The sequence below is a fragment of the Gossypium arboreum genome, chromosome 1, assembly GCF_025698485.1.
Source record: "Gossypium arboreum isolate Shixiya-1 chromosome 1, ASM2569848v2, whole genome shotgun sequence".
Classification (NCBI taxonomy): domain Eukaryota; kingdom Viridiplantae; phylum Streptophyta; class Magnoliopsida; order Malvales; family Malvaceae; genus Gossypium; species Gossypium arboreum.
The window spans coordinates 19,899,134-19,921,834 of NC_069070.1; the positions used below are offsets into that span (position 1 = coordinate 19,899,134).

The window sequence follows — 22,701 nt, forward strand, 5'->3', positions numbered from 1 at the left end:
AAATATTAATTTAAAATCTGAAAAAGGAAAAAATCCAAATTATTTATATAAATTTAATATTACAAAGTTACTTTTAATCATAATTAAAATTTACGTAATTTGAAACAGTAAATTAATAATTTAGTAATTTTAATTTTGTTAAGAATTTTATATAAATTTTCATTAACTTTTGTACTCAGATTTATATTAGAAAAGGACTAAAATACAAATCAAGTCAAAATTATTGAGAATGCTTAAATATATAGATGGAAATAATTTAAGGGTTTGTATTTTTTTTGTGTGATACAAATAAGATTAAACAAAAGCAATTAAGCTTTCCCTCTAATAGGGGTTATTCAAAAAGCGCACATCGAGTATTTTATCGTGAACCATTTTGGCTAAAGCATCCCCGTTTTTGTTTTCTTTACTAGGATCATGTTGAATGCACCAATGATGCTCTTGTATCAACAGTTGTTGAATTCTCCTAATTAAAGTTGATTTGTGACCTCCTACAGGTTCTTCTTGAATGACGAGTATAGCTTTGCGACTATCTATTTGAATTAAAATATGGTTAAATCCCCTATCTAATGTGAGATGTAATCCATCCAAAATGGCCCACAGTTCATCATCCAAAACAGAACAACAACCAAAATATCTGCAAAACCCAAACATCCAAGCCCTATTTGAGTCCCGTACAAGCCCCCCAGCTGAAGCGAAGTCACCCTTGACTCTGACCAACTCATCAGTGTTTAAGCACACCGAATCACGTACCAAAGGAGAAGTAGTAACAAAAGGATGAGATTTTTGTAAGGGTGATTTTGAAGCGATAACGTACTGTCTTGCCCAACTGTAAGAGGTCCTGATAATATCCTTCGTACTCCAAGCATTATCCTGAAACACAAAACAGTATATTAGCATGTGCTTGTCAACTCTAATGATCAAATATTTTCTCATAATTTAAATATATAGATGGAATTTTTAAAAGGATTATTATTTGGTATATTAGCGATGTACTTTTTTTTATAAGCGATATTAAAAATTGTCATATGTCTTCTTCTTTTAAATATTTATTTTACTATATCTTATAAGACATTTTTCGATCTTTGAACCCTATTTATGTATAAAATAAAGGAAAATTTTTAAATGCTTTTAAATTAGAAATAATTTTTTTGAATTATAAACGATTGGGCTTTTATTGAATGAAAATAATTATTACAAAAGTGGGCCTTAGACCTGCCCAACAAACAAAGTAGAGTAAAGGCCCTGCTCAGGGCATAACCGAAAAGCCTAAGTTTCCTAAAACAAAAATTAAAAGAAAATGAATAAAGTAGAAACTGACAAAAATAATAAATGAGTATAGAGAAAAGATAAACCTAATCAACCCCAGTCATTTTAACTACGGCTGGACTCCATAATGCTATACGAATCGCCATTTCAAAATTATCCATCCGTTATGTCGATAGCTTTGCCCAAAAAATATACATTCATTGCTATCTTCAAAACTCACCCATTTCCTCTTCATCATCTTCTAGTCCGGTCTTCTTACCCAGCGTCCTTCCGGAAACTAGTCATGCAGATTCGGGCCTACTTGAACCAGGTAAGAGGTTACTTCGCTCGCTAAAGCTTTTTTTTTGCAATCTTATGGGCACGCAAGTTTTATATTCTTGGAATATGTTGGAATTCTATTATTTGAAAATGGACACTCCTATTTTGAATATCCCGTATGATTGCTCCTATCGCTAATTTGTTTATTTCTGTTGTTTAACACTTTCTGATTACTGTTCGCGAATCCCCTTTGATTTGTATTTCTCAAAAACCCATTGAGATCCCTAACTTAATTGCTTCCAATCCTGCATATGCTTCTGCCGCAAATGGAGATGGAACATTATTGTGAAGGACCGTCTTCGAGGCCAGAAATTCGTCCCTGAGACCCCAAACCACTACCCCGGACACAGATCTAGAAGTTCCCTTGTCAAACGCAGCGTCAAAGTGCATCTTAACCTTTGGTAAGATTTCCATACTTCTCTAACTTCTAGCCTTATCTGGGATCTTCTGCTTTGCTCTCGTCCTATCTTGTTCAGCCTTATAACTTAGAATTTTCTGTGCAAGTTGTCTTCCTGTAATAGATATTCGCTTATGTACTAACTGGTTTCTGGAATACCAGATTAGCCATAAGGCATAACAGAAAAGTCGACTCTGCTCCTCGGACCCTTGCATGAATACCCAGGTAAGCCAGTCCCAAAACTCAGAGATTAAGTTACTGGTGACCCAAGAAAGATCTAAAAACTGCCAAACTTCTATACTTGTAGGGCATTTTCTGAATACGTGAGAGCAATCTTCATCCCCCGAATAACAACGGAGGCAATGAGCGTACATGAGCGTACGTGAGCACCCTTTTACACCTAAGGTTTGCAAGCGTGGGCATGTAATTCCAGGAGATATGCTAGATTGTAATTGTAACTTTTGTGAGAAGTTGTAGGCTCTAGAGTTTGTTGTAAAATTTTTTAGATTCGGTCTGTATTAAATTACTACTAGGATCTAGTAAAGAGTCCTGTAATAGTTTATAAGCACTACGTACGGAGAATTCCCTAGACTGTTCTCCCTTCCAAACTTAAAAGTTTGCATGACCTGTTTCTGCAAGGGGGATCTACAATATTTTTTGAGCAACCTCGTCATGAAAGGTATTGCATATCAACTCTATTTTCCATTTCATACTCGAATGATCAATAAAATCCGAGACTAACTCCAGCTCCTCGTTGTCTGTCCTGCTCTGTATATTGATTGTGTCTATCCTGGGAATCCAACAATCATTACAAATGGATATATCCCTCCCATTTCCCACTCTCCAGCACAGTCCACCTTGAAGAAGTCCCTTCAACGCTCAAATGCTCTTCCAGGTAAGGGAAGGTAGATTCCCTAACCTAGCTTCAAGAAAATTAGACTGTGGATAATAATTTTCCTTTAAAACCTTTGCTAATAATGAGTTAGGATAGATTGTCAATTGCCAACCTTGTTTAGCTAATAGCGCGATATTAAATTGACTTAAATTTTGAAACCCTAAACCCCTATTTTCCTTTAAACTGCAAAGATTTTTCCTAGTGCACCAATGAATACCCTTTTTCCTCTTTCCTTCTGCCACTAAAATTTTGCAATAATACTCTCAATATCATCACATAGAGTTCTCGGCAATAGGAAAGAGGCCATCGTGTAAGTTGGAATCACCTAAAGGATGGCTTTAATAAAGACTTTTTTTTCTCCTTGAGATAGGTAATTATTACTCTAGATGACAATATGCAATTTAATACGATCCTTTAAATTTTGAAAAGACTCCTTCTTCCTCCTACCCACCATATTTGGCAAACCAAGGTAGCGTTCCGGTTCCTCCAAGCATCGAACTGCCAATAGACTAGCAACTGTTTATCCACTGCTGAAGTATTTTTACTAAAGAAAATAGTGGACTTTTCAAAATTAACCTGCTGACCCAAACAAGATCTGTAGTAGCTTAAAATTACTTTTAACAGATTTGCACCCCTAATTGTGGCATCCCCAAATAGAATACAATCATCTACAAATAACAAATGCGATACCGTTGGCCCACTCCTGCTGGTCTTCACCCATTTTAAACTTCATTCTTGCATCGCTAGTCTCATCAAACTCGATAGACCCTCTCCATTCTCTCCTTAATAAATCCATTAATGACAACTAAATAAGAAACAGATGTGATGCATTTCATAACCCCTTCAACCCATTTTGTAGCAAACCCCATTTGAATCATTATTGCCCTTAAGAAGTTCCATTCAACCCTATTATACGCTCTACTCATGTCTAACTTCATCGCCATTAATCCTTTCTTTCCCTACCTTTTGTGCTTAAGCTTATTAAGGATTTCATATGCTATCAACACATTATTCGAGATTAATCGTCCTGGCATAAAGGCACTTTGCACTTCATCAATACATTTTCCAATCACTCTTCGGAAACGGTTTGCAATCACCTTCACCAATATTTTGTATAAAACATTATATAGACTAATTAGACGAAAATGCGACATATTCATTGGATTAGAGTTTTTCGGAATAAGCACAATATTAGTGGAATTTAACGAACTGACCTCCATATCTCCATTAAGTATCTGTAGGCAAAAAGAGCCAGCCTCATCTCCAATAATGTGCCAGCATTTCTGGTAAAACAAGGCTGGGAACCCATCCTCCCCTAGAGCTTTAGTTACCCCATCTCAAATACCACTTCTTGAATTTCTTCACTGGTGTACTTTACTGTCAGTTTTTCATTATCTCCTTCAGATACACAACGGTTAATACCAGACAGCACATAATCATAATTTCCTCTATCTCCAGCCGTAAATAAGTTATGAAAATAAGACGAAGCAACAGCTTATATTTCATACAAAACCTCAGTTTCCCTGCCTTCATCATTCTTTGGGCAGTTGTATTATGAAAAAAAGCTGTATTTTTATCCTCAAATTTCAGCCAATTGAGTCTAGCCCTTTGCTCCTAATAGCGTTTATTTTTTCTATTTCGAAATTCAGATGAATTCTCATATCAATTATTTCCGCCATATTTCTCTCATCTCTATCATTACTCAGCAATTCAGTCAGTTTATCGGTAAGAATCTGTCTTTTTCTCCTTCGACTCACTCGAATATTCCCTACCCAATGACTCAAACCTTTCTTCAGATTTTCTAACTTTAAAAGCAGTGTTCCTGAAGATGACTCCCTTAAACGTTTGACTTCTTCAAAGAAAGTATCTTCTAACACCCACCAAGCTTCAAATTTGAAAGAAATACTTATTGGTTGTTCGTCGTCTTTCTTCGTATTAATCAAGAGTGAGCAATGATCTGAAAAAGTATGCACTAAATGTTAAACTTTGACCTCCGGGAACATGGAAATCCATCTACCCGTAGCAACTCCTCTGTCCAACCTTTCTTGAATATTTGTCTCCAGCAGATTACCTCTCTCCCACGTAAACCAAGTGCCAGAATACCCTACATCAATCAATTGGCAGACTTCCAAGGTTCTTCGAAACGACTCCATTCTTCCCTCATCTCTTAGCAATCCTCCTTTTTTTTTAAACCCATACATGATTTCATTAAAGTCTCCACATACAAACCAAGGAATATTCTCTACTGTTATCAAACTTTTCAACACCTTCCAAGCTTCATTCCTATCTTGTGCATAGGGGGAGCTCTAAAAATTAGTGTATGTCCACTTTACACTAGCCTCATTGTCATCAACAAATACATCAATATACCTCTTGGAAAATGTTCGAAGTGTTATGTTAACATCCACTTTCCATGCCAAACATAAACCTCCTCTAGTGCCTTCAGCGTCGACCTCAATACCGTTTTGGAAACCACAACTTCGTCGTATTCGTTTCATTTGCTTTCCACGTAGCTTCGTCTCTATAAAGAAGACAATTTGGGGATTGTAACTTCAGCATATGTCGAAGTCGTCGAAACGTTCGTGGCCTCCCAAACTACGAACATTCCAACTCAATATTTTTATTGCGACCGGTAGGCTTGCCTTTTGGCAGCCGGCTATAATAAATGATTAGAATCCACCCCTCTCCTAGTCCTTGTCGTAAGAGCTTCATACCCTTCTTTACTGGATGACTCTTTTATCACTCCTCTACTTCTCTTTTTCTCTTCCTCTCTGATGATGACACCATCTTTAAGATCATACTCCATGGCAGTTTGTGATTGATACATCCATACATTCCTCATTGACTGATCTAACGATGGCATATTCCCTTCGAAATTAAAACCCAGAATTGCATCAATGTTCATCCCACCTCTTCCAACAGTTACCTTTTCCTGTAATCGGTTTCCCAATACTCGACTTCCATTCTGTTATCCTCCACTATTGCCCTCGCCTTCCTCTCTAAGCTGGATACTAGTCATTGATAGTGCTCTACGGGGTTGGGCTTTCAATGATAAATCCCACCCCATATCAGCAACCTCCACCCCAAGCATCATTTTAGCCTCACAAAAAGAATCACTGTCCCAACCGACCATAATAAAAATAGAAAAGGGATAGAAGTTCATATTTGAACCTGACATAGGAGTATCTTCCATTAAACATCACCTGCTTCTTCCTTTTCAACGGACGTCTGATGTCTAATTTAGCTCTAATTCTCATATAATTGTAATTTTCTTTCCCTCTACTTGATCCATCATATTCTAGGAATTCTCCTAAAAAATTCCCCAACTTTACTGCTAAGTTTTCAGAAAACAAGCCAATAGGGACATCATGAATTTGAACCCAAAAATGGGTATAAATTAATGGAACTTTCAATGGATCTCCCTCTTGTTGTAGATGTGACAGAATCAATAAATGATTATTAAAGGTCCATGGTGATCCTTTTAAAACCTTTTCCAAACCCATAATGTGAAAAAACTGAAATAAATACATTTTTTCTCCCAAATCCCGAATTTGAACACCCCGTACAGGATGCCATAGATTAGCCATCGTACTTTTCATAGCTGGGAAGTGAATTAAACTGGCTGTTAAGAAGCAGCCTACCAGTTGAAACTCTCTATCCCTTGCTGCAAGTGGATCTGTAGGAATCTGTAAGATTTCATTTTCCTCATCGTTAAGAAACAAAACCACTAATTCATTCTCCATCCCTGCAGGTCACGAAACCAAGCATAATGATAAATTCCTGACGAATAGTAGATTGATGCCGTACTGTGTACTCCGGACAGTACTGGACAGAAAAAAAAATAAAACACCAGTTGAAAAACCTAAAAACGCATACCAGGGGCGGCAGACAAAAAGCGTGCTAGGGTAATAGACTTTTTCACCCAACGCGATAAAATAAGTTTATAAATTTAAATTAAAAATAATTTAAATGTAAATTTATTGTGTTACATGTGTAAGAATACTAACATGCCAAATGTCATAAAATTACAGATTATTCAAATATGTCTAAATATGTAAAATAGTCAGCTCCTATAGGTGCCGACCTTTTTTCTCAACTTTAATTGGTGCTTGACAAGTTTCACATATAACTTTGACACTCATGAGTATTGAATTTCTTAATTGATTACCACATGTATCCTATTCGACTCTTAAAACTAAAATACAATCATTTTATTATAAGTGAAAAAGAAAAAGGACATATGGAAGGCCTTAGGAGATTTCCTTTTATATATACCCTTAAGCTTCGTACTAACTTACTTATTTTTTTTATCAAATTATACAATAAAAATTTAAAAGTTAAAAATATTTCAAATCCATATACTAATATGTTCAAGGTTGAGTCATGTAATTTAATTTTCAAAATTTTAGTCTTTTTTAATTTAAAAATAAAATTTCTTTCACTTTTGAATTTAAAAAAATCAAATCAAATCAAAGGACAAATGATTGTGTTAGGTATAGATTAGGTGAAATTATGATTATAGTCTCATTATTATGTTTAAATTTAAGATTTAAGATCTATACTTTAATTTGATATAATTTAATTCTAATACTTTTTTATTACTAGTTAATCCAAGTAGTTTTTATCTTAAATTATTTCAGTTAAAATATAGTGACGTCAATCTTTTTCTTAAAATATCCATCTTGATTTATCAAGTTGAAATAATTTTTTGTGTATATATTAGAAAGGTGTTTAAAAATTTTCACTTAACAACAAAAATTTAACAAGTTGGACTAGTAAATTGAATTTAATAATAATTAGGTGATCATTTTATAGTTTTTTATTATTAGGTGATAAAAAGAAAATTTATTAATAGTTGAGTGACTGTTTTGTAAAAAATCCATTTTCTTTTGGTAAAACCGAATAAGGCCTAGAGCAGTCTCGACCCTGGGCACTTTCACCAAATCCAGTCCCTCTCAATTTCTGTGGTGGGATTTTCAATTAACAATGGCCTCCAAAGCAAGCAGCTCCCTCTTCCAAAGCCTGAGACGCTACATCAAGAAGCCATGGGAGATAACTGGACCCTGCGCCGACCCAGAGTACAAAAACGCAGTGCCCAAAGCCACGGAGTATCGTGTTCGCTGCCCCGCCACCACTTTGCAAAAGCCCATCGTCCCTACCTCCGACCCTGAAACCGTCTTCGACATCAAATACTACAGCCGCGATCAACGCCGGAACCGCCCTCCGATCCGCCGTACCATCTTGAAGAAAGATGACGTGGTGAAGATGATGAGAGAGAAAACATTTGATGTCAACGATTTTCCAAAGGTCTACTTGACTGCTAAAGTTGAAGAGGATGAGAATGCCGTTGGTGGAGGCTACCAGAAATAGGTCAGATTTCGGAAATTTTTTATTGTTATTTCTTTAAATGAGATTTCATTTAGCGATTTTTGATGTTTTGAGCTTTGGATATTGTTCTTTTCTCCCTATCTTGATGAATTTGATGCTTTGAAGATTTGGGTTTTGGTTAATTTTCTGTTTTGAGATGTGGGTAATGATCAGTTTTTCACTATTTCTATGTAAATGTAGTGTGTATGATTTGGGATTTTCCGAAACCGGGATTCCGGGGGAATCTGATTGAGGCTTGACTTGAGTTAATGTATGAAATATGCAGAAGTGGGGTCATTGGAACTAGATGACACTTAAGATTATTATTTGTTTTTCGATTTTGGGTTGATATAATGCCTTTTTGACTACTTATTTTAGGTTTGAGAGTTAAAAGTTTTGAGCAATGTTTATTGGCGAGATTGGAGATACTGATTTTTAATGTTTTTGATGAGATTGGATGGCTCAAGCGGATACCGAGTTTGTGACTGATGGATTTGGTGCTCAAGATTGAGGATACCTTTAGTATTCTGAATTATGCGGTCTTGAGGGTTTCCCTATTGTGTCAGGCTTATGAAAGTTCTGTTTTGGGCCGTATTAGGGTTATCATCAGATTTAAATATTGGTACACAGATGTTTAAGTTTGATGACAATGCACTATACTTTCTATGAGAACTTGTAAAAATGTATTGTGATGCCCTACATGTTTTTGACAATGGATTTCTATGTAAAGAAAATTGGGATTATCAAGTTCATATTAACCGGATTGGATTAAATGGTAGTTTGGAAATAATGTGGTAATGAATGACAAAATATCCACTCATCTATCTCTTTTTTGTGAAAGAAAAATAACGATTTAACTCTTTAAACACTTTGATTCTTTTATCGCGCTAAACCTCAAAGGAAGTGCAAGAAACAATAATCCTACTTTATAAGCACATTGCCTTTCAAAAAGTGCTTTTATCTTTAGCTTCTAACTCATCTAAATTGTAAAACACCCTTTTGTTGTGTATAAGAATTAGCTTTGTATGTGGTTGGCTTATCCTTGGTACATATTTGAGGTATTTTCATTTATTTAAAAAGAAAAGAATACAAACCAGTTTAGTACCCTATCAAACTTTGTGGAAACGCCTTCATCCATACACTAAGTGCTACGAGCTTTAAATTCCCATAGCATTCCACTAAAAACCTTGTTCTAGAATTGTTTGGAGGCAGCTATCCTGACCTCCTTTTTTTAGGGTAAGATAATAAGACCAGCGTGCCTGCATTTGCTGGCGGAGTACATCGAGTATTAGTTTTTGGTGTTGACAATTCTGAATGTTGTGATAGCCTTGTTAGATTCTAAAGCCAAGTTTCATTTCTGAACTTCTGGTGCTAGCAGAAAAGGTTAGATCCTCCTGCATGTTCTTGTTATTTGTATTCCATAGAGATTGGATCTATAAAGTTGCTCTCTCTCTATTTGCAATGCAAAGTAAACTGCAGTGGAGCATTTCTACTATCTTCAGGTGGAGGATGCTTGTATATATCTTGGATTTTATACCATCCATATACTATAAGGGCATGGTTACATTCTAGAAATTCCTTCCATTCCTCAATGCTGGTTATAAATTATAAGTACGAGGGTTCAAGATATTTAAATGCACTATTTTTTTATCACCTGATTTCTTGAATTGTTTTGTATGTTTGTTTTATTTCAAGTTAGATTCATATTTGAACCTACAAGAAAGGACCTCACTTTTTCTTAGCTTTACCGATAATTCAGTCTAAAAGGATAAAATAGAGTAGTATTGCTATATGGTCTGTATAGGTGACCTTCCAATAGTTGGAAAAGGCTTACATGTTATATTAATCTGTAATCCAAATATAATTCCTTGCACCAGTAATCTCAGTGAGATTATATCTTATACTTATGTTGTTACGAAGCTGATATTACCGATTTTAAAAATGTTTCTGGCATGTGAACAGGCGAGCACTGAGCACTGAGCACTGAGCACTTATGGCTGAATTTAATGGTGCACCGGTCCCATCTGATTCACTCTCTTAGTAGCTTGTTATTGAACAAATGCAGGTATTGTAGCATAGCAATTTCTTGAGACACTTGAAGTTAAAAGGGGTTGCAGTTTCGGGGTTTCCGACATTAATAAGGGTGGTTGTCCACATTTTTTTTATTTGTTTGGTTTTTCTTTTTCAGTTAATCAGCATGCTTGTATTAATCCAGATGCAACAGCAGTTGGATGATGAATGATATAATTGACTCGTTCAAGCTTTTGATGGTTTTTGAACCATGAACAATAAGAAATGAATCAGATATGTTGATGAAGAATTGAATATGTGGTTTCCATTGGATTTCTTCTAACATTAAGAAATGAATCATTTTTCATTCATCATTGCATTGCTTCATCTTGAGCTCAAATGTGAATCATTTTGCATTTTCTCTTCTGATGAATATTCCAATCTATTGGACAAATACACTAGTGAAGTGTGATGTTGGAAACATGGATCTAGATTTGAAGTGTATGCCTTGGGTTTCAATATAAATGAAGCAGAAATTACATATTTAAATTTGATTTATTATATAAATGGTAAGAATGAAATGAAAAGTATAAAATATTTTGAAAATATGAATGTTATATTTTTAAAAATATTTTATCCAATTTCTGTTGAAATAATGTTTTGATTGATAGTAGGTTAAACAGGGATTTAACAATTGCAAGTCATATTTTGACATCTTTAATCTTATATTATAACTCCAATGTTAAACTAAATCAGGCTTAAAGATCAAGTGAATTTTATCACCCCAGTGTCATAATATTGTTCAAATTAGTAAAACATTTTAAAGAATTTGTTATGTATGCAAAATTTCATACAAACATAGATAAATTTAATTAAGATATGTATTTAATTTCTTAAAGTAAAAATAAAATATATTAATTATTTTAATATAAAAATATGTATCCGTTTAAATTAGTAAACATTAATTATCAGAAGTCGTGAAACTATTATTGAGAAAAAAGAAAACTGAAACTCTAAATTCAGAGCAACATTTCAGTGAAGGGATATAATAATGGGTTGATCCATGGCCGAAAGTGGCCCAATACTTGACTTGAACATAAAAATAAAAATAAATAGCCCCTGGCGAGGATCGAACTCGCGACCTTTCGCTTACGAAGCGAACGCACTACCACTATGCTACAGAGGCTTGTTTGATTACGTCTTCAATAAAATGTTTTTTGTTTCTACAAAAAAAAGCTTGGTTCATCAGCCCACCGGTTCTTTTTCCCCGTCTGTTATTCAAAATTACTGCTATCCTCAATAGCTTCAAAGAGTCGAATTACCGTTAATATATTTAGAAATATTTTTATATAATTTTTTAACAATAAAACAAACTATCTTCAAGTCCGAACCAAGCTTTAGTTAAGTATTTTCAAAAAAATTTGAAGTCTAGGTCCTTGCACGCCTATGTTTTTCTATATTTTGGCATAATATACTGTAATATAATCATAGATACAATGAGAATTTTCTTATCCCACTATTAAGATAATATTTCTCATTAGCTACAACAAAAGTCGGAAAAAATCACACTATTTTTTTTATGGTAAAATCTTTTAAAAGCAAAATTTTCACGTTTGGAAGCTAATTAACTTCACATTCACAAATCGAAACCATTAGCATATGAATTAAGAAAATTAACTTGTTTTGGATGTGACTATAGACATGATCTTGATCTTGCATGCATGATATGCATGATGTTGTATGCTAAATACATGTATAAATGATGCATCCATTCAGGGTCCATTTGTTTCCGCAAAAATTGACTTCCAAATCATAGTTTCAAACATGTCGGTCATTATTGAAGAATCCAATGCAACAGAAAAGCTAAGACTTATCCTTTGTGGATATATTGAACAACAATTGGCTAATGAATCTTTGTATTCTGATCATCAAAAAATTCATTTTCATATATAAAGTTTCCACGTAAAGCATGATTTTCTCATCATAATGATCACATACAGCATTAGTCAATGACAAAGACTGGATATCTACAAGGAATGACAATATACAAACAAAGTACTACATATATGTTCATTCATGTTCCATAGAACTTTGTTAAGATGTATTGATAATCTCTTGCCTTGTTCACCTTCTCATAAGCTTAGCTTTTCCTTTATCCTCCCTAACCATTCAAAACTACACAAAGCAACCGGCTCTAGGTTTTAGATCCTTTTTCAAAACACGGCAACAAATAGAAATACTTCTAAAAGCTTCAATGGCCCTCAACCTCGAGTGGGAAAAAATAAGGAAAGAAGCTTACGTGTTTAATCAAAACCTTTTATCGGTGGATGCATGGGAACAAGTTTGATGGCATCTTATACTTTGACATACTTATCAACATAACCCTGCAAGACATGATATTGAAAATTTAAAACATCACTGTCATGCCATATAAAATGCAAACTTAGCTTATCCAAAAGATCAATAAAGAATATAAAATAGCTAAACCACATCTTCATTCCCTAAGAAATAATCATGAGACATGGCTGGAAAAAAAAGGGGACCGATTCATTAGGCTTTTTAACTTTTCCCTTTGTATTATTTTTTTTTTTGGTCAGGAGAGAACAGGATTTTTTGGTGGTTTTGGATGCTAAAAGTAGCTCCATGTCTACTGTAAGGCCTAGCCTACACATTTTGTGTGTCCTAACAATATATCTTACTTAGATACTACCAAGTACCAAGTGCGACTTGGGAATTATGCCAATCAAAATGGATAAAATTGCAGATTGGATGCAAGTCTCTACACAAATTCACTGAAAGTATCACGAATGAAGCCTGATGGAAAGGTTGGTTCTAACTAATATGCACAGTGCTGATAAAACATCACCGTCTTCTCTACAGCAACATATACGTGCATAAAGATTCCAAGAAAATTTCTTAAAGCAAAACAATCCAACCAAACTGAATAAATCAAAAGATCAAAATAAACCCAAACAAATAACCTTTGCTGTGAAAATTTCATCAAGAAGAAAAAGAAAAGCATGAAATGAGAATTTACCGTCACAAGTTTTGTCAATTTCCGCTGAGATGACTCAATATAGTGATCAATCTTTGCACGCGATTTGGGTATCTGGTGGTTCTTCATAGCTCCTGATACTTTATCAACAGTCTTCTTTACAATAGTCTTGAAAGCCTCCTTGCTCATATTACCCTGTTGCCACGACGGCTTCAAAACCTCCTTCACAAAATCTGCAATGGCAACCTTGAAAAGCTTCATTGATCTGGAATCTTTGCTCTTCTTGCTCTTCCCTGGAGACTTTATCTGATCCATCTCAATCTCACCAGCAGCCATATTAACTTCAACTGGATGACTTGGGCTTCCATTCTCAACAGCACCAACTTCAGCATCAGCAGTCTCACCAAATTCCTCATTATCTGCCGATGCCGCAGAAGTAACAGCTCCAGCATCCTTGGCTTTTTCCTCCATATCCAGTGGTTTATTGGAATCACTAAGCCCCAATAAGATGCCAGAATCACCTGTCACTTCCAATTTTTGCATATGATCAAATTTTCTGGATAACCTTGTAGAAGGCTCAATGCTATCAAAAAGCGGATCATACTGATCGCCACCTGATCTAGAAGAATTCTGCCCAATGGCCCGGGCAGAATTGGGTGGGGAAGTTGCTTCTTGCAATCCAATTCGTCTCCCATCAACTGGAGCATGACCCAAACTGAAATGTGTGTTATTGTAGGTTGTACCTTTTTCTTGCAAAACATGAGAATGGTATTTGAAATTTATAGGCTGATCAAGAGTAGGTGCATGCTGATTTGGAAACGTTGAGGTAGTAGATCCTCCAATATCAATATGGTGGGATGTTGCATCTTTAATATCTGGTGGATCTTTTAATGAAGAATTCATCTTCCCTGCAGGATTATATATACGGTCTGCCATAGGGTGGTGCAAACTGTGCGGAGGTTGTTGCTTCTGTGGATAAGGATGAATATATGAAGATGAGTTAGAAAGTCCACCAGGTGGCAAACTCTCACCGGGGAATGGTTGCATTTTGTTACCCAGAAACTGCTGTGAAATGGGCATAGCATGAGGGTAAGTGTTTCCCTGAGCAAAAGAATTTGAACCAAACACATTCTGCGTTGGAGGGTGCGTCAAACCATCATCTCCCGACTTACTAGGAGCTCCAAGTTGTTGAATGGGCAGGTTACTGACAGGTAAAGGTGTATGTATAACAGGTCGATTAGCTTCCTGAATTGGAATATAAGCTCGCTGTTGAAACCCATCAGACTGAGAATGTGCAGGCAATTCAGTTGGATAAGGCCTTGGGATAGTTTCTGAACCAAAATCATTCCTCAAAGGCAAGTGACTCTGCCGAAAATGTGAAGAAACACCAGGAGTTATAGTTGAATCAAGTGGTTTCAGTGGCGGTGGTGGAGGCAAGGAAGCCAAAGAGGATTTTGGCTGTAGAGCAAAGTAGGACTGTTGGTCAGGTAACATGTAAGAAGGAAAGCTTTCCCCAGAAGAATGAGACATGGAAGATGCGGCCTGCCGCTGATTCGTATCTGGATTGCCAATATGAGAAGAATGGTTATGGAGCTCCATTGTATTTTCATAAGCATTTCTTTCCCAAAGAGTATTTGGTGAGGATGCAGATGTTTTACGAGAAGAATCAGATATGGACGAGTTACCTGACTGTTGATGCAGGCAATCAGCATTTTGGCTCACTGGATCTAAAGTTCTGGAGAGAGATTTCTGGTCAACAGGTTTTTTGAAAGAAATAAGTATTTTCTGAGAAGCATGACCACTTGAATTCAGTTTATCAGTATCCCCTACTGACACTGCATTAACAGTTGATAGGTGGTGAGACTCTACTGCTGCTTCTTGACAATTTTCAGTAGTGACGAGATTAGGCCCTTCCTTCATGTCTTCTACCAAGTGTGTTTCAGAAACAGAGGCTGGAATGTCTCTAGATTCCTCATATTTAACCATGTGATACTCAGTTGATTGATCATCTTGTTTAAGAATACCTCCACCAACAGAATCTTCAATATTCAGATTAGTAATCCTATCTCTTGAAGCAACAAAATTGCCATACGGTTTTACTTCTGGACCTCTAACTTCACCATGCTCATGATCAGCAACTTTCTCAGAGATCCGCTTGACCTCATCACGAATATTGGTCCTGGAATTATGAGGAAACTCCAGCTGCTGTTTGCTCTTTTGCCACCTTGATTCATCACTCTTGCCAGAATCATGGTGCAGAAAACGACAAGACACTCCACGATAGCACCTGCCTCGACGGAAGTCAAAACAGAATTGCATTTGTCCCTTCGCTCGTCTCTTATTCTCAGCACTGAACTCATCAGCACGACGCAAATAGGGAGACCTGCTCCTGCTTCTTCGATTTCTGGGAGACCTGCTCCTGCTTCTTCGGTTTCTGGGAGACCTGCTCCTGCTTCTATGATTTCTAGGAGACCTGCTCCTACTTCTACGATTTCTGGGAGACCTGCTTCTGCTTCTCCGGTTTCTGGGAGACCAACTAAAACAACAAGCAACAAATTTACAACTTTCACAGATCATAAAACAAACAGGAATTGCAATGTACGGAAGATAATTTTCTTACTATGTCATATTTTTAAATATTAATTGGAAAAGAATCCAAGCCATAAATAAACAAAATGAAAACCTGCGTGATAGGCTTCGTTTCTCCCTTCTCCTAGTCCTCCGTGGACTTCTCCTTTTCCTTCTATCTGGAGGTGAACGACTCTGACTTCTGCTTCGAGTTCTGCCCCTTCTGTGCCTCCCAACATAGTCTGAATCATCAGAATCACTGTCACTACCATCATTCCTAGCCAGTCGCCCAAACTTATCTACCTTATGTTGAGACCCAAGAGTCAAGTTCTCTTCCTCTTCTCTATGTTCCTCACTAAACATAATACTTTCAACACTATCACCAACCATTACGTTTTCCTTTTGGAGAACCTCCACAGAAGCAACATGATTTCTAGACACTTTCTGTACATCCTTATGATCAGCATGTTCATTCTCATTCATGATGGAAGTTGTGATAGTACCTTCAACCACTTCTGAGCTTGCAACTTTGTATGGCATGTTTGATAGTGGTCCAAGCCCCTTTCCAGTCTGGTTGGGACTACTAGCATTCTCCAAACTAGCACCAAATGGCGCATTCATATTTCCAATGCCAGTCTCAATATCTTTTTCTGAATTGTCATCAGAAGTATAGTCTTGTAGAAGTCTGAATGGACAGCCACCTTTTGCAAGTTGATCGGAAGTATTCGATTTCTCCAAACTAGTGACTATAGGCTGTTTAGTACGTACAGTTAATTTGACTAAGTTAACTTCAGAAACAGATGCCTCAAAAGCCAATTGGTCAACTTTGGTAATACCTTCTTGACCTGAATTTAAGAGGTAAAATAATTCTAAACTTGCTAAACATACAACAGATAATTGCAAACTACAAGAGATAAAGACTCGTAAATGAATATTCAGGAATACTACATATCTAGGTAATAACTATTCTGGACTCTGGAGCCATGGGCAGTAATTATTTATATCTGGTTAACTAATATAATAAAGCAAGAAACAGGAGTTTTGGAAAAAGGGCCTAATATGATCGCTAGATATAACTTTTACCTTGTTCACCCAAACTAGAACTGCCTGCAGCTGATGTGTTTTCTGGTAAAATGGATGCACTGCATCCAGTCGACATTTGCGGTGGACGTAACTTCTCTTCTTCATTAAGCATGTTATCACTAATATCACACTGACTCTTACGGCCTTCGAGCATTTGATTCATTCCCTGATCATCATCAATTTGGGTGATATCGTCTTGAAATCACCCACCAGAATAACAACAAAAAAATCAGCATGTAACCAACAGATAATCAGATAATTTGCTTCAGAATATAGATAACATAAAATCATTGGATATCCACAATAGAATATACAACTTTTGCTATATTGAGTTTAAATGGTCATTAACAAGTTCCAAGAAGTCTATCCCAAAATGATCATTACAGTTTTTTCCAAAGCTCATAACACATAAAATGGACAATCAATTTAGACAAACGTAAAAGATTCCAGACATTAGGAAGCACAAGTTAAAAAGATTGAGGATATTAGAAAGCGTAATCATAGTAAAAGAAAAGAAAAAGCCAACCTTCCATCTCCATGTCAGAATCATCAGGCAAATGAGATGCAGCTGCAACCAAATGGCAGGCTTGCTCTAAGGACTCTTTTCCTGATGGCCTCAAAGATGAAACTCCTTGCTGTTCATCTAATTTACATGCAAACATACTTTTCTTTTTCATCCACTGGAAAAAATCATGTGCTATTGCAGCTTCAGTTCCTGGCTCACCACCATACAGAAATGCATAGTCTGGCTTTCCAGATTCATTTTTACGAACCATGTCCTCATAATCAGGCCCATTCTTAGCAATGCCCTGGCATAAAGCTTCAATCCTTTCAATAACATTTTCATCTGTTGGCTTAGGAGGAGTGGAAGAAAGGTCCATGGTCAAACCCTCTTGTAACAGTAACTTATCTCCAACCAGAGAACTCATGTTGCAGCCATTTTCCCCTCTCATATTCGGAGAGCCATTATCTGTAACTAAATTGTTGGCCTGATTTGGAGCCACAGCTACACCGACAGAACCTGAAGTGCTTAAATTAGAGCCATCCGAGTCCAAATTACAGGGTAAGTTGGAAACATTTTGCACAGCCTTAGAAGATGAAAGACCAGTAGAGGTGGAAGTTGGAGGAGATGGTAGATTAGGTGGTGGAAAAGAGGGTGGAGGTGGTGGTGGTGGGAGGGGGAGAGAAGAGGTAGATGGAACACGGTGATCTCCACCTGTTGGTTGTACAAAGCTTCCAAGTGGAGCTGAAGCGAAGAAACTTGTCGTAGGAGGGAGCGGTTGATGTGGTGAGATATGTAGAAGTCCTCGCTGCTGAGGTAGTGGATTCACTGCTGCTCTATAAAATGTTTGCCCCTGGGATTGAGGAGGAGGGGGAGGAGGTAATGCTCTAAAACGTGGCTGGGTCTGTGAAACCTCTGGGTATGATGCACTAATTGGAGGAGGACGCACCTGCTGAGGCATATTAAGTGCATTCTGGGTCCCTAAATGTAAATGGTGTTGTGAGTTCTGTTGAGCTGTCGGATACATTCGTGGCAATGGGGCACCTGCATGAACATGCGCAGGTAGGTGTAGATAAGATTGACCTGTATTTGGCAACCCACCAGGGGGATTTTTATGAGGTGCAGCAGGACCATGCTGATATGGTGGAAAGCCTGATGGGCCTTGCTGGAATTGAGGTGGAGGAGCAGGCGGACCGGGAGGGAGCTGTTGATATGGAGATGATATGGGTTCTGGAGGACCCTGCCCAGGCTGAGGATTACGATTCCCTTGAGCATACATCTTACAGTTTGTGTTAACACAGATATAGCCCTTCAACTAAAGTCACCAAAATCCCCTGCAGAAAATAGAACTCAAATCAGAAACTAGACAAAAATATAAGTTGATATCTCAGTAAAAGCCAGTTCTAAATAAACAATAAGGATCAGATAATGGAAGCAGCACAACACTTCAAAGCACGAATTGTACTTCAGAACTTCCTTGATGGTTTTTCACATTAAGTGAAGGGCTGAACAGCCAGAATCAAATGTATTTCACTACAACTAAGAAGAACGAACAGAATTTCATAAGCATATCCCTTTAATTTTTTTTTCAAATTCAAGAATTTCAAACTGTTAAGAAAAATACAAACTAAGCCAAATATCCACCAAAAACTCAAGATTGCTTCCACATAATTCAAATAAATTCAATACTGTCAAACAAACTGCAAATGCCGAAAAAAGGAAGCTTCAAATTTCACGTATTCAAATTAAAAATTAATGTTGAATTCAATCCAAATCCAGAAGACACTCCAAAAAGACTTTTTTCAGAAAGAGAAGAATTTCCCATTCTTTTCCATCAACTTTCTCAGCAACAACACAACAAAAAAACAAAAATATTAACAATTAAGCAGGTAAAAAGACTATACTAATAAAAAAGAAGAAAAGAAAGAAAGAATCGAAGTAACTAAGTTAAAAACGAATAATGAATGAAAAGATAAGCCGGAATTAATCATAGCAACGGTAGCTTACCAGTTGAAAGTGAGCGGGGAAATGGAGAGCGAAGAAAAATAAACGAACCCTAGAATTTGGAAATCTAGGAATTTAGAGCTTTTTTCGTCAAGAAAAAGGGGGTTATTTCAAGGTTCATAAACCCTAATCAAAGTGTTTTTTTTCCTCTTCTTTTTTGTGTGTTCTGCTCTTCTTCTTAGTGTTGAGTGTTTCTCGCTTATTTTATAGATTTGGTTCACTCGAAAAAAGATTTCTAATTCTTTAAAAAAAAAAAAAAAAACCTTATATTTAAGGTTCAGTGATTCCTTTAGAGTAAGTAATCTGTTCGAGACATTTTTAATTTTATTGAAATAAAGAATATTTTAATATTTATTTTAAAACTCTCTTAAAATCATGTATTTAGAATATTCAATAAATAATGAGATATAAGATTTTTTTTATTACAAGAAAATAGATTAAAACATGTCTAAGTGAATGAGCTTAATAACTTCAACTTTCACCTATGCTCGAGTTATAGATAACTTCCTCCAACAGATCTCGCATAGAGAGAGGTGGATCTTCAAGCATGACCAAGCAATTAATTATGTCTTCGTCCATCTTAGCTAGTTGATCTACAACTTTATTATTATCCTACGGGATGTGACGAAATTTAATTTGCCAATCTTTGTAGTACCATTCATGTATCAACCTAATTTCGGCAATACTATTTATTACTGCAAGTCCATTCTGCAAAATATCAACTAATAACACGTTATCACATTGCAATTCAGCCTATTTAAAACTTCTGATTCAAGCTAATTTCAATCATTCTAACATAGCCTTAGCTTCAATGAGATATAAGATTTGAAACTAATAATAGTAACAATACATATATAATATTTATGAAATTAAAATAAAAATAGTCTAAATTGTAAGTAAAAGAAAATTGAAATAGGTAAAAACATCATATTAAGAATTTTAAATGTACTTCCATTGTAGCACGTGAGAACTAATACATAAAATTAATACACTCTCAAATAATATTACTTATTTTAATTACGAAATTACGTGACACCAACTCGATCACAATTTTAAAACTAAAATAGATAATACATAAAATTTTAAATATTTTATTAATTATCTTTAAATTTTATTATTACCTTATTCATAAAAACTACTATTATTTTTAGTTAAGCTATTAAGCTTATATCCATATCATCTATATTATATTACAATGTACACAAATATTGAAGGAAACTTTTTATATTGATTTTTGTGAGAAGTAAATAATTCATTTGCAATTTTTATACTGATTTATTGTGACATTATAATTTTTAAACTATATTTATGTGAGTCTATTATTCAAAAAATAAAAGTAAATTTGAAAAATTTGAAAAATTTTAATATTTTAATATTATAATATTAATTTATTTATAATATATATATATATATATATATATGAATTTGGAAAATATTTTGTACAGACGAGAATATCTTTTTTTTGTTAATTGTATTACTAAATTGGCATTAGAATAATAATTTATAGTATTATTATGTGATAATAATAATAGTTTTACGCTCTCATATCTTTTTATACGATTAATATTTTAATGACTTAACTGTTGTATTTCATATTCCATTTATATAGGTTATACATGTCAATTTTGATGTAAATTAAAAAAAACTTTAACTATTTGTTTTAAGTAAAAAACTTTTAACCGTTAAATAAATATTAATATATATTATTTTAAATCGATATGATAGATATTTCGGATCGGTTCAAAAATATACATGTATGATAAGTATAATTAAATCGATAAATTCAACGGTTAGATCATTAAAAATTAATCATGATTCCTCCATCAATTAATTTTAATTAAATATTAATTAATATGATAGTGCATTCTATTTGCCATAGTTTCATATTTTCTCGTATTAACATAATTTATTGAGATCTCTTTATTTTCACTATTTCCATCTTCAAGTAGTAAAATCTCTTCTGCGATTTTAATAATTAGTTATGTATTAGATCTCTTCAAGAGCACCCATCTCTACTATATGACTATATTGATTTATTATTTTCTTTGACGATAATTTTTCATCTTTGGGATCAATCTACCATGTTTCAAGCATGCATTATTTTAAGTTATTCTAACAAGTTGTCCTACTAGGATTTCAAAACATAAGCTAATATATAATACTTGATTGTTCTCATCAAGTCATTAAATACATCGGAAAACTAACTTCCAATAAAGTGAACTATCATTTTGAATTTCTAGCTTAAATTACTTTCTACAAGGATATAAATAATGATAATTCATTCCGAATAATTTATTTCATGTAACTGTTATTTCTTTCCCCCTAATATTGAGAAAATTGTCAAATCAAAATAATAATCACCAAATCATGTCATAATTGAATTTCTAGTTTAGTCAAAATATTTAATAATACAAGAAGATTCATAATTAATACATATTCCCTACATTATTTGAATACCCAATTCGTGCATTGCGGTGGAGCAATTTGAACATATATTGCATATTCAAAAAGTCTAAAATGGATTATGTGTGACTTCTGAGTAAAACCAATTGTTATAAAAGTTATTTATCATAATTTATTGGCATGAAGCGTAAGTCTTATTTCATGTACAATATCATATCCTTATACATATACAAAATGTTTTATTCCCACAATTAATCATATTAATTCTGTTAAACCATTATACGTATAAACAACAAGCCATTGTGATAGTTAATCTCATAGACAATCTAGCATACAATAATCATTGAAAGTCTCAGAAATAAACTCATCAACATTAGTAAAAATTGTCTCGATTGCATAATCTAAAAGTTTTGTTCTTAAACAAATCATTAAATAAGTAATCGCACATGTGATTATCTTATAGATGCATTTACTAAAATCATATCAGAACATTCCATTTGTTGGATAAATGAGACCATATTTTTTTCATAAATGCAATAGATTCAATCTCAAACTTTGCTAGTGATGTTCTAAAAAATCATCTTCTTTGATTAACAAACGAAACTTGATAAATCTTTAAAATGAAGAATCTTCAGGTTCTTTAGTAAATATAAATAAAAATTCTCATTTGTTGCATCATTATTGATCGGGATGGTCTACCCGATCATATCAACTAATTAATATATTCAGGTTTACTATACTTGCAATTCATGCATAATGTAGATAATTTTCACTAGAAAGTTCATTCAATATACTAGGTAGAGAATAATCTAACATCGATTTCAATAACATACCTTATATACTCCATAGCAATTAGATAGTTCTAATCTATATTCTAACAAATAGAAGGTAAT

At 34.8% G+C, this 22,701-nt stretch overlaps 2 protein-coding genes and 2 non-coding genes across 14 annotated transcripts; 2 read left to right on the forward strand and 2 right to left on the reverse strand.

Annotated features, from left to right (window-relative positions):
• The first annotated feature begins 1,322 nt into the window (after positions 1 to 1,322).
• LOC108473387 (uncharacterized) lies at positions 1,323 to 6,919 on the forward strand. 4 transcript variants are annotated; one of them, XR_008282768.1, is made up of 6 exons: positions 1,323 to 1,576; positions 1,857 to 1,985; positions 2,144 to 2,206; positions 2,289 to 2,660; positions 2,829 to 2,876; positions 6,628 to 6,919. It is a non-coding gene; the product is annotated as an uncharacterized LOC108473387 (transcript). The 4 variants fall into 4 exon arrangements; XR_008282767.1 differs by having other exon boundaries at positions 1,324 to 1,985; positions 2,829 to 2,886; XR_008282764.1 differs by having other exon boundaries at positions 1,325 to 1,576; positions 2,829 to 6,919.
• Positions 6,920 to 7,733: 814 nt separating this feature from the next.
• LOC128279307 (uncharacterized) lies at positions 7,734 to 10,563 on the forward strand. Of its 3 annotated transcripts, XR_008282769.1 has the most exons (3): positions 7,735 to 8,246; positions 10,206 to 10,308; positions 10,432 to 10,563. XR_008282769.1 is itself a non-coding variant. In XM_053027798.1 (2 exons), the coding sequence occupies exon 1, from the start codon at positions 7,863 to 7,865 to the stop codon at positions 8,244 to 8,246; it is 384 nt and encodes a 127-aa protein (XP_052883758.1). In that variant the 5' UTR covers positions 7,734 to 7,862; the 3' UTR covers positions 10,309 to 10,563. The 3 variants fall into 3 exon arrangements, 2 of the variants coding, with proteins under 2 accessions (XP_052883758.1, XP_052883748.1); XM_053027798.1 differs by lacking the exon at positions 10,206 to 10,308 and having other exon boundaries at positions 7,734 to 8,246; positions 10,309 to 10,563; XM_053027788.1 differs by having other exon boundaries at positions 10,206 to 10,563.
• Positions 10,564 to 11,367: 804 nt separating this feature from the next.
• Positions 11,368 to 11,439, reverse strand: TRNAT-CGU (transfer RNA threonine (anticodon CGU)). The gene has a single exon. It is a non-coding gene; the product is annotated as a tRNA-Thr (tRNA).
• Positions 11,440 to 12,166: 727 nt separating this feature from the next.
• Positions 12,167 to 19,667, reverse strand: LOC108473547 (uncharacterized). 6 transcript variants are annotated; one of them, XR_008282782.1, is made up of 8 exons: positions 19,409 to 19,667; positions 17,426 to 18,735; positions 16,900 to 17,094; positions 15,932 to 16,661; positions 14,934 to 15,784; positions 13,291 to 14,807; positions 12,553 to 12,637; positions 12,167 to 12,428 (listed from the first exon to the last, which is right to left on the reverse strand). XR_008282782.1 is itself a non-coding variant. In XM_017775192.2 (7 exons), exons 2-7 carry the CDS (start codon positions 18,678 to 18,680, stop codon positions 12,608 to 12,610), a joined length of 4,578 nt encoding a protein of 1,525 aa, XP_017630681.1. In that variant the 5' UTR covers positions 18,681 to 18,735; positions 19,409 to 19,644; the 3' UTR covers positions 12,167 to 12,607. The 6 variants fall into 6 exon arrangements, 3 of the variants coding, with proteins under 3 accessions (XP_017630681.1, XP_017630680.1, XP_017630679.1); XR_008282775.1 differs by having other exon boundaries at positions 13,291 to 13,769; positions 13,863 to 15,784; positions 19,409 to 19,644; XR_001869766.2 differs by having other exon boundaries at positions 13,291 to 15,784.
• Positions 19,668 to 22,701: the final 3,034 nt, after the last annotated feature.